At 34.8% G+C, this 12,129-nt stretch overlaps 1 protein-coding gene across 1 annotated transcript in view; it reads left to right on the forward strand.

The window, feature by feature from the left end:
• The first annotated feature begins 271 nt into the window (after positions 1-271).
• Positions 272-12,129, forward strand: part of LOC106714965 (cadherin-related tumor suppressor) — an 86,492-nt gene continuing 74,634 nt past the window's right edge. Inside the window, exon 1 of the mRNA XM_014508114.2 lies at positions 272-5,816. Within this exon, the coding sequence (XP_014363600.2) occupies positions 663-5,816 (5,154 nt within the window). The 5' untranslated portion in view covers positions 272-662. The remainder of the gene's footprint in view (positions 5,817-12,129) is intronic.

The following is a 12,129-nucleotide window of genomic DNA, read 5'->3' on the forward strand; positions in this document are numbered from 1 at the left end:
TGTATTATTAATCTTTGAAACATAAAATTAAAGATTTGATTAAAAAAGATTCCACCAAGTATTCGTGCCTAAAGCAGTTTTTTCTTAGAACAGCGAGTGACTAGTATTGAACAATAAATAGTGGAATCCTTAGGCGGCCATTATCTTGGCATCGTGATCACGCAGCTATAGGCGAAGCTTTCAAAGCTGCGGGGGAGGGGTGACTGTGACGCGGGGAAGTTGCGGGGCGGCGTGAAAGCCTCCGCCCGCCAGTGCCGCGCCAACTGTGACGCTGCCCGCATGCCGCATACGAACTATATTTCGTGCGATAACGTAACGCAAGCTTGACTAAGCAGTGTTTTGAAATAGTGATGTACGAAAACGTTGTTTAGTGCGGTAAAGGGTTTCCAAAAGTGCCGGTACTGTGACTAAAAAGCGGAATTGTTTTGGACCTGTGTAGATAGTGAGTGTCACGTGTGTATACGAATGAATGTGACAGCGTAGGCGCAACGGCGGGTCGCTCTCCCGTGAGATATTCGTGCTCGCGCAGGTCGCTGCGGCCATGTTGCATACCTGAGGAGAGCGAGCGCGCGACTCTGCGCGAACGGGACACAGCGACTCTTTCCGGAGGACGTTATCTTTTACCGAGGAAAAACAAACTCTGCGATGTTTTTGTCCGTATCATGACCAGCATGGGGCGGTGGCACGTGGTGCTGGTCGCGGTGGCGCTGCTCACCGGCGCGGGCGCTGGCGCCGCCGCCGAACAGATGCAGTCCCGTGCTGTCGACACCGGGGTAGATCTTCGAATAGCCGAAGCCCAGCCTGTGGGTACTACGGTCGGAAGGATACCGATCAAACCTGGATTTACATACCGATTCAATGAGCCTCCCAAAGAATTCGTCCTTGATCCGATTTCAGGTGAATTAAAAAGTAACATAGTTTTAGATCGGGAAAGCGTCGACCGGTATGCTTTTGTTGTGTTATCCAGTCAACCAACATACCCGATAGAAGTACGAATTAGAGTAACGGATGTGAATGATAACTATCCAGAGTTTCCGGAGCCTAGTATTGCCGTGGCGTTTTCAGAGAGTGCAGCCGCTGGCACAAAATTACTCCTAGATGCTGCGACTGATAAAGATTTAGGAGAAAATGGAATCACTAATGATTATAGGATAGTGGATGGTGACAACGAGGGAAAGTTCCGGTTGAATGTCACTGTAAATCCAAGTGGCCAAACATCATACTTGCATTTAGAAACGACCGGAAAGTTAGACCGTGAGACGAACGATTTCTACATATTGAATATTTCTGCACGAGATGGGGGAAGTCCTCCTAAATACGGGTACCTTCAAGTTAATGTTACTATTTTAGATGTAAATGACAATCCGCCTATATTCGATCAAAGTGACTTTTCGGTGTCTTTAAATGAAAGTGTGCCGCCAGGGACAGTAGTATTAAAAGTGACTGCAACTGATAGTGATTTAGGTGATAACAGTAAGATAACATACGAAGTGACCGATACTGAAAAACAATTTGCTGTGGATCCAGAATCTGGAGTAATAACGACCCTAAAGAAGCTAACTTGCCCCAAATATTGCAGTAATGGAACCTGTAATATGACTTGCGTGCTAACTGTTATTGCTAAAGATCACGGAGTGCCGCGACAAGATGCTCGTACATATGTCACTGTCAATTTGATAGATGCCAATGACCATGATCCTGTAATAACATTTACTTATGTGCCATCGACCGCAAATTTTGCAACTGTAGATGAAAATGCCAAAAATGGATCACTTGTTGCTGCAATCACCGTTACAGATTTAGATGCTGGTTTGAATGGAATAACGAGTATCAGTATTGTTGCTGGAAACGAATTAAATCATTTTCGTTTGGAAAATTCATCCAGTGTATACATTGTACATGTCAACGGTGTTTTGGACAGAGAAGAAATAAGTAAATATAATTTAACAGTAGTTGCGACTGACAGAGGAGTTCCGCCACGTACAGCTACCTCTTTTTTAGTAATACACGTAAATGATGTAAATGATCACGAACCTGTTTTTGAAAAATCTGAGTATTCCGCTGTTCTGAGTGAACTTGCCCCACCTGGTACATATATCGCTGGTATTACTGCCACTGATGAAGATACTGGAGTAAATGCTGAAATATATTATGACTTTTACGATGGAAATCAACAGCAATGGTTTTCCATTGACCATTATACAGGGCTAGTAACAACAAAGTCTATTTTGGATCGAGAAATTCAAGGAACTGTAGAACTCAATGTATCAGCGAGAGATGGAGGTCCTAATCCTAAATGGGCCTACACCAGATTAAAAATAACTATTTTGGATGAAAATGACGAGGCACCATCATTTCCACAGACGGTAATTAATGCATCTCTTCACGAAAATTTAAAACCTATAAAAGATATACTGATTTTAACAGCATCGGATTATGACCAGGGAACGAATGGATCTGTATCATATTATTTACCTCCGAGTATTGAAAGAAAATATCCCAATACATTTACGTTAGATCCTATCACTGGACAACTTAGTACTGTTATAGAGTTAGATAGGGAAAGAATACCGTTGTATGAAATACAGGTCCTTGCTAAGGACCAAGGATTTCCACCGCAATCATCAACGGCTAAGATATTTTTAAAGGTTCTTGATGTAAACGACAACGAACCCTTTTTTTATCCTCAAAGATACATAGAGACTATAAGTGATAATTTACCGCCTGGCTCGAAATTATTACAAGTAAAAGCAATGGATATGGACGAAGGTGATAATGGAAAAATAAAATTTAAATTAGAAAGTGGAGGTGATGGATATTTTGATGTGGAGCCATTAACTGGCAATATTATTTTGCAAAAAGACTTCCATAAAGCGCCAAAGTCAGTGTATTCGCTAAAGGTTTCGTGTAAAGATATTGGTAATAAACGTGCAGTTGAAGATGCCGTTGTAGATATAATTAAAACCTCTCACCGTAAAAGTTTGGATTTTGAAAGTTATGATGGTTATAGTTTTAAAATTCTCGAAGATGATGGTTTGACAAAAGCACAGGTTGGTCGCTATATTGGTAAAGTAAGCACCAGGATGACAAGCGATTCAGTTTCCTACTTCATTACAGAAGGTGATTATAAACATATTTTCAAAATTGACGAAAAAAGCGGCGTAATATCTTCAAATTCTAATATAGACAGAGAAGATAAAATGACGTATCGATTAAAAGTCATGGCTCGGAGTGGTTTAGCATTTGGGTTTACTACGGTCAACATTTCCGTATTAGATATGAATGACAACTACCCAATATTTATTGAAGATAAAGATGAAATAAATATTCCGGAAAATATGGCAGTAGGACAGGAGGTGTATTTCGCTCGAGCTACTGATCGTGATTCTGGATCGAATAGAACAATTACATATACATTAAGCTATAATCCAGATAATAGCTTTCGGATTTCCGAAACGACTGGGGTAATTTATTTAAATAAGGCTATAACAAGCGAGCCTGGTAGTACTATTTCGCTTGAAGTAACGGCAACTGACAATGGCAAGCCAGCTCTTGCTACCAAACATACTATAGTAACAATAATCAAAGACGTAAACGACCATACCCCTGTTTTTGATCACACTTCCTATGAAACTTCTTTATTAGAATCGACTTTAGTCAATACACGATTCTTTGCCATATCAGCATCTGATGCTGATTTAGGAGCAAATGGAAGAATATCTTATTATATTGCAGAAGGCAATTCAGATGGCAAGTTTGGCGTTTTTCCTGACGGTTACATCTATGTCAAAAGTAATTTAGATAGAGAAGAGAGAGATTACTATTCTTTGACTATAGTAGCAACAGATAATGGAAAGCCTCCAAGATCTTCACAAGTTCCTGTAGTTATACATGTACTAGACGAGAATGATAACAGTCCCCAATTCACGAATACTACATTTATTTTTAAAATAAAAGAAAATGAGCCACCTGATACATTTGTTGGAAAATTAACCGCAATCGATAAAGACATTGGAAGAAATGCTGAGTTGACATTCAGTTTACCTATCGCTCAGAATGATTTTAGAATTGATTCAAGAAATGGTTTTATTAGAACCCTTAAATCTTTTGATCGTGAAAGTTTGGCGCATAGTACAGGTCAAAATTATATAACCTTGACTGTTACAGTAAGTGATAATGGTAAAGTTAAACTAACAGATTCAGTTAGAGTCACAATTTATATCACAGATGTAAATGATAATGCTCCAGTGTTCACACGAATTCCTTATAAAGTAGAAGTCTCTGAAGGTGCAACAGTAGGTGCGTCTATCATGAGAGTGTATTCTTCAGATGTTGATGAAGGTCTAAATGGGGACATTTATTATAAACTCATAGGCGGAGATGAAATGGAAAAATTTTCATTGGACGAAGCAACAGGACAACTCTTTATTAATAAACCACTAGACAGAGAAAGCGTTGACAAATATCAACTAACAGTGTTAGCACATGATTCCGGTCAGGCAATTCGTCTATCATCTACAACTACTATCCACGTGGATGTCCTAGATGAAAATGATAACGCTCCAATATTTTCGCAAACACAAATGAAAGTTTCAGTATTAGAAACTGAACCGATAAATAAGAAAATTATACAATTCCATGCTAATGACGCTGACTTAGGAATAAACAATGAAATACAATTTTCAATTACATCAGGTAACAGGAAAGAAGCATTTTTCATAGACAGTTATTCGGGTGAACTTTTCTTACACAAACACCTGGACTACGAAGATTTAACTTCATATGTTTTGAATATAACTGCTACGGATAATGGAAGTCCAAGTTTATCATCAAGTATTCCATTCACAGTCAATGTAATTGATGCCAATGATAATGCACCTGTATTTACAAATACAGCTATTGTACGACAAATAAGAGAAGGTATTCCCATACATACACCTATTGTCACAGTTACTGCTGAGGATCCAGATTCGGGACTAAATGGCAAAGTGTATTACTCTATAACACATCAAGATCCTAATGATGGTCAACGGCATTTTGCCATTAATAATATAACTGGGGTGATACATACATTATTGCCCATTGACAGAGAAAGTGTAGATACATTTCGAATAACAGTTGTGGCATATGACAGAGCCGAACCACCTTCTGCAAGGCTTTCTGCGGAAAAGTTAGTAACTGTTATTGTTGAAGATATAAATGACAATGCACCTGTCTTCGTTTCAATGAATGCAGCTGTAATCAATTCAGACAGATTAGGAAGGAGCTTGGGTCGAGGCATATTCATAATGAACGTATTGGCAAGAGATTTAGATTCAGGGACAAATGGGTTAGTGACGTACAAATTAATGCATGGCGGAACAGATATTTTTGATCTTCATAGAAGCAATGGTGCACTGGTTTTACGGTATCCTCCGGCAATCCCTGAAGCCAGATGGAATCTTGTAATTAAAGCGACTGATGAGGCTGTACTAAGTGAACAAAGAAGCACAGAGACTTACTTAACAGTGATAATGGGAGGTACTGAATTGGAAGGTATAACATGGACTAATGTGGGCTCCGTTTCCGTAGCTGAAAATGAACCTGCGGGCACGGCTATTTTAAACATGACTAATAACTTTAAATCGGCGTTAGAGTACTATATTGTGAATGTGACTGGTGATGGCAGACAAGTGGACAGACTATTCGACATAGATTCCTCGTTAGGAATCCTATCCACAGCTGTTTCATTGGACAGAGAAGCTGGCATCGATCGGTATGAAGTGGAAGTATGCGCCGTGTCATCGAGTACGCCACTTCAATCTACTACTACAAAGGTAAGAATAACTACTATGGTGTAATTTCTATAAGTATCTTTTTGATTATGTTAATATTTGTGTCATCATTGGACTAAATAAATGATTTAAATATAAGCTTCGGCTACTTATAAGAGGAGTGTTTATTCGTGTATTTTTCAAAAAAAGATAATCCAATTAAATTTGCACAATCGTCGGCAGAAGACAAAACATCGGCACTGTACTGCTGTTGAAATAAAAATAAGTTAAACGAAAGCTCGTTAGCGTATGTCGGCCGGTGAGTCTAATCGGGGACTCTAAATTAACGATAAGTTGTGGCTCGTAACGATATCTCATACATTCATCCTTAAACCTTACGAAGATTACATGAAACGTACATTTATTGTAATTCGTAAGACATGCTTAAATTAAATAGTAATTAGGTATTAGGCTCATTATTTAATTATAATTAGATTAGAACAGATGTAAAGCATATGGTTATGTGCATAAATTAAGATCTCTGAACATTTTTAGATTTTATGAATCATCATAAAATACAAATCATTAATATTAAAAACTAATCTATAATCAAATCTAAATATTTGGGACCTTAAGAATTTAAATATATGGTACTGGTCATATTTGTTAAAACTTTACAGTAAAATTTTACCAACTGAAAAAGGTCAACTCTCTTAGGAATATTTATAACATAAAACATTAGCAAACAACAGTATTCTTTGGGTAAACAAATAGTAAGAAAATTAAAAAATTAAAAATAAAATTTTAAATTATTTGAATCCCACCGAATTTATATTATACGAATAAATCTTTTTTTTGGACCAAGTGTTTAAATCGTATTTATTTTTTAAAGATTGATATTTGTAAGTTATCAATTACTCTCTAAATAAATCGAAAATCGCCAGTAAATGGCAGTCTTTAACGACAATCCGTTTATTAGTTATTTAATAATGGAACATAAAATACTTGATTTCTTGTATTTTCAATTAGCAAAGAAACAAAACGATTACAGCTCAATAAAACAGGTAGGTTAATTAAAAAAAAAAAAACGAAATAAAACGATATTATCAATTTGTGTAAAATTTTAAAGCTTGTGAGTGATTTTGATTGAATAATTTGCAATCCTATACTATATTTGAGATACTTTGATTATAGTACGTTTTTTCAATTATTTTATTATTGATTTAGTACAGTTAGTGCTTATTTATAGGAAGTTTTGAAAAAAAGACAAATGTATTATTCCTCATTATCACATTCTGACAGTCCATTATTGTGTGAATGATACTTCAGTTCATTTTATAGGTATTTAATGCTAAAAATTCCAAACAAGTTTGAAGGTTAAACAGAAATCTTAAATTATCCTTTAAATATAATATATTTTACATAATATACATTATCGGTTCGTTAACAAGTAACTGATAAGTTATATTTTTTATCTCTTGATAAATATTGGGATAAAAAATATATTTAAATGAAGATTTGCAAACTAATCAGAAAACTGAGGATGCAATGCAATTATGTGCTTTGATTATGATCATGTGACGCGTTCGCATGAGCATTATGGTTTCCCATGTCTCTTTTTATCGTATCGACAGATATTTTACGACTAAGCAAATTTTACGCCGAAAGTTACTTTACAAAATGCACTCCTAACAAGAAGATAGTGCTTTTCGTTTTCATTATGATAATTTCAATAAAAATTGTGACACTAAACAGGTTTCACATATTTTTTATTTAAAAAGCAACTTTACAGGATAATGTACTTATATTTAAGAAATTAAAATATAAACTTTTTTATTCAAACAAAAAGTTATTGAAGATTCATTATAGAAAGAGGTTTGTATACGTTGTGAATTTCAATTTCGTGTAAAACCGATATGGAGTTCGTGCTTTTCGAATTATTATAAGTAATAAGTAATGAGACAAGGTCACAGGTTACGAGGACTTATAAGATTGTCCTCCATTATAGTCACACTTATATGGCTATAACAGTTGAAATATTTTACGATTTTCGTACCTTTTTAGCAGACTTCAAAAAGAAGGAGGTTATCAATTTGACTATATTTTTTATGTGTGTTACCGCGTAACTCCGCCCCTGGTGCTTCGATTTTGATATTTTTTTATTCGAAAGGTAGTATTTTTAAAATAACTGGAAGACTAGTAGATTTTGAGTTTAACTGCTGGACTTTTTTTGGCTCTCTTCGCTTATAGTGTAATGCACTGTTTGTTATTCCACCCGGTTTGTCGATATTTGGACCACCCAAAATAAGATACCAAATAAAATAAACTGCATTAACATTTAAATTATGAGAACAACTTAAAATTGCAACAAACGGTAATATTCTTTGTACAACAGAGTATACAAAACCAAGTAACTTTAAAAAAAACATTGAAATGTTTAGTGGTGAGTGAAATACATTTTTATTGTTAATTTGTTTATAATAATATAATTACGGGATATATCAAGTAATATTAGTAATTAATAAAAAATTTAAATAATAATGTTGATACTTAGAAGAATGAGAATTAAAAAAAAAAGCTAAAAACTCAACGTAAAAATTGTATTAATTTTGGATTTCATATTAGCCCCTTCGTACACAAGGCAAGTAAAGGTAACTAAGTATTCGAAACTAATATTGTACCTTTGCGTCGTGAGATACGCGTTACACGCAACGTTGAATCGTCGACGCGAGTCGTCTATTCGGTGAGTACAGGGATAGCGATTCCATGTCAACTGCAGATTTGATCCATCATTTTGAAAATTGCAGCAACTTTTCTCACAACGATCTTGGCAAACAGGTAGCGAGCGACTGCCTTGCCTTTTGTGCGAAGTGCCTTAAACTATTGACAAATCGCATTCAACTCTAGTTGACAGTCAAACTACAGTTGCAAGACTTAATTTATTGAACGAACGTAAAAAAATCGATGGATATGAAATTTTGGGTGAATTTGGTTGAGTGTGTAGTGGGCTAGCTATCAGCGGACAAGGAAAGCGCATTAGGGCGGCTGCATTCCCAGAGCTGATTTATGCAATGCGCACCCGGCCGGTCGACACCCGCCTTAATGAACGTACAAGTTACGTTATACCGCAGAATAGCATCCATTATTTCACGCTGCTGCTAATAGTCTTGCATATGTGGTGGAACCCTCGTTTAGTGTGCCAACTAATTTCTTTGTTCTATTTCTGTTGGTTTGGTTTGTTTTTTATTTTGATTTCTTTTACCTTCCAAAAGTTGTAAGACATTTAAGACGTTTTTTATGTTCCTTTCCTTTATTGCTTAAGACAAATAGAATATATATTATTATAATATTTTTGTGTTATTAGGAAAAATTACGTAAATGTATATTTAAGCCTTTTTAAGGCTATCAGTAAAGAGCATATAAATAAGAATTGTTGAATTAAATTTTAAGCTATAAGCGTTTTTATCAATAAATTTATTGGCGTCCGCGGCGGACGTTTGACTCAAGAAAAACTTTAAATGTTAAATCAAAGTTACTTTTAAAAGCGACTCGCCTAAATGTATTTTGAAGCACATTTGATAACGATTACGGGTGGCACGTCCCTTTACAGGCGTTATCGTGAAAAAAAGTCCATTAAAGTAGATGCGCCATATTTTTTTTCTCCAATAAATTATTCGACGTCTTATAAAAATAACTTATTACCATACGTCGAATAGCGGCGCTATTTTTTGGGGTATCTAAATATAGATTAAAGCAATTAACGCGAAACAAAAAGTTCACATCACTTTGTCAGTAATTACTGTAAGGCTGGCGAAATTGACTGACACGCTGTCGAAACGCGTCGTGACTCGATAGCTTGAGGTTCTTCTAAGTCAATTTTTACGTAAAATCAATTTAAATTCTATTATGTTAATAGGTTTTTAATTGATTAGACAAATTATAGCAGGCCAGTATATTAATACGATCGATTTTTACATGACGATTAAAAATTATGAATTTCCGTCTTTCTAAGAAGTTTTTAATCCTAAGAGAAATATTTTGTTCCTCCCCCCCTCCCCGATGTGAAATTCCTCAAAGATTAAGCAAACATATGCTCATGTTTATAATTTCCCTTAACGAAAGCAGTCTCCGCGAAAAAGGGATATCAATGTACCCTGAATGCGTGAGAGTTAATTTCTTGTAATCGTTTCTAACAAATACTTTAAATTAACATATTTTTTCTTATCTATTCAATCTTAAAGCGTGTAAAACTAGGCGTGAGAACTAGATGTAAAACTATATCGTTTACAGCGACGGAGAGAGTTGCCTTCAAGATATCGCGACACTGACTGGTTTGTACTAATTTAGTTTAGTCAGTTTTATTGGCAGTTTATAATCGACTTTAATAGTGAAATCGAAAGAAATTAAGCTAATCTTTATTAGAGGTATAATAATACGGTTAATGTTAAAGTCACGACGTGCGATCGAAAAAATAGTGGCCATAAAAACTTCGATTTATAACATTATCTATTGCCTTTCTTAAATTAGATGTCATATGTCATTGATGGTATTAAATTACCTATTTACACGTCTTTTGTTATCGTATAAAACTATAGAACAATGTAATGAACATTTTCAACATCTTTATCACTCAAACAAATTAAAATAAAACCTATACTTTTTTCATAAATGTGTTTGGTAGATATTTAAAATTAAACTAATTTTTTTTCTAAAAATAATATGTAACGTAATTAAATATTTATTTGGTTCAAAATTTATGTTGTTAATAACAGTATTCTTTTTTAAAATAAATATTGTCTAAGTTGTGCATTATATAAATAAAGTTGAATTAATAGTTTCTATTTCTAGTAAGTATTTCAATACCGATCATAACATAATAGATTGTACCTTCCAAGTCTACTGTGCCAGCTTTCTTATCATTGTTGACTCTACTGACCACTCGGGCGTGATCCGCATTGCCTCCGCATATTTCCCGCGAAGACCTTAGCAGGGACGAATATCAAAGGCTGTCGGGGATCATGTTTAATTGGACAGCTTGTATGTGTGCATTCATGTGGAGTGAGACCGGTTTGGTCTCTGTTGCTTTCTACGTCACACGGTATTCCTGTAAGCTAAGTTATCGATGCTCGCTTGTAGTTCATAAGTTTATATTTAACTTAAGTTTATTATGATTTGTGTACTATTGGTGCAAGCGTGATTGGTGTTTAGTTGTTAGTTCTATGCACTTGTGTATTTTACGATGTTGTTATATGGAATTTGAAATAATGTTATTAGTTCCAAATGTGCTATAAACTATTTTGAATTACGTCTTCTCATTTGCTGCTTTTATCTGTTTATTATAAAGTATCCACTTAGATAACACACAAAGACCATCATCCAAATATTTATAATTGTTCTTCAATACTATAATACTTCTTATAAATGAATGTTTGATTTATGTTCTAAAATGGTTTTTACCAATTTTTACTACATTTCGATGACACATTTGCCTCTAAAGAAAGCTAATAAAATGCAATAATAAATGGTAAAGAAGTAAATAAATTTTTATTAAACTTTTATTGATTTTATTATTAATTATTTTGCACCTTTTTTATTAACAGTTGTCGTTTTCACAAACCTTATGACGTAAATTGTTTGATAATGACTATTGGACTTAATATTTTTTTAAATGCAATCAAAGTAAACAATTAATAGAAATCAATTAATCTTTCTTACTAAGTTGAAGTAGTTAAGAATTTTATCAGGTTAAACAACTAATTCCTTAACCAACTAAAACTTTATCAAAATTTTCTATTGGCACATGCAATTGTTGTTAACCAATTAACTTCTGATAATAATTACATATCAAATATGTACCTATTGAAATGTTTCAAAGAAGGGAGCTAATACGTAACTATTACAGTGATATAACAGCCACCTGTAACTAAGGGGTCGCAAAACTTACGCCTCCGCGACGTTTCGCTGTAAAATTGATTCCCCGATGCTATCGCACCTCCCGAGGGAACGGTGGATAAATAAATACTTTACGATAATCGTCTGAGATCTGAGACAGGCCGGAATTACAGCGCGCCGGAGATATTATTGCATTTTAATTCTGCGCCCGACACTCCTCCGTCGCAATGCGTTTGATTTGATTTAATGCCTCATTGTACGCAGTGCCATCTCGCGGTGTATTTCGGAGAGGGCCAAATGAGCGTGGCGTGGTCTGATACCGATCTCGCGCGTACAAAATCCAAATATTAAATTACAATTATAAGATAAGGTTTGACGTTGAATTATGATGCGAAAAAAGTTCTATCTTCTTTATTTTTAGATTCGTTTTATTTCGGTAATGAGCTAAATGTTTCTGTTGATTAATGTTTAATTGCTTTGTAAA

Source organism: Papilio machaon, chromosome 7, assembly GCF_912999745.1.
Source record: "Papilio machaon chromosome 7, ilPapMach1.1, whole genome shotgun sequence".
NCBI classification, from domain to species: domain Eukaryota; kingdom Metazoa; phylum Arthropoda; class Insecta; order Lepidoptera; family Papilionidae; genus Papilio; species Papilio machaon.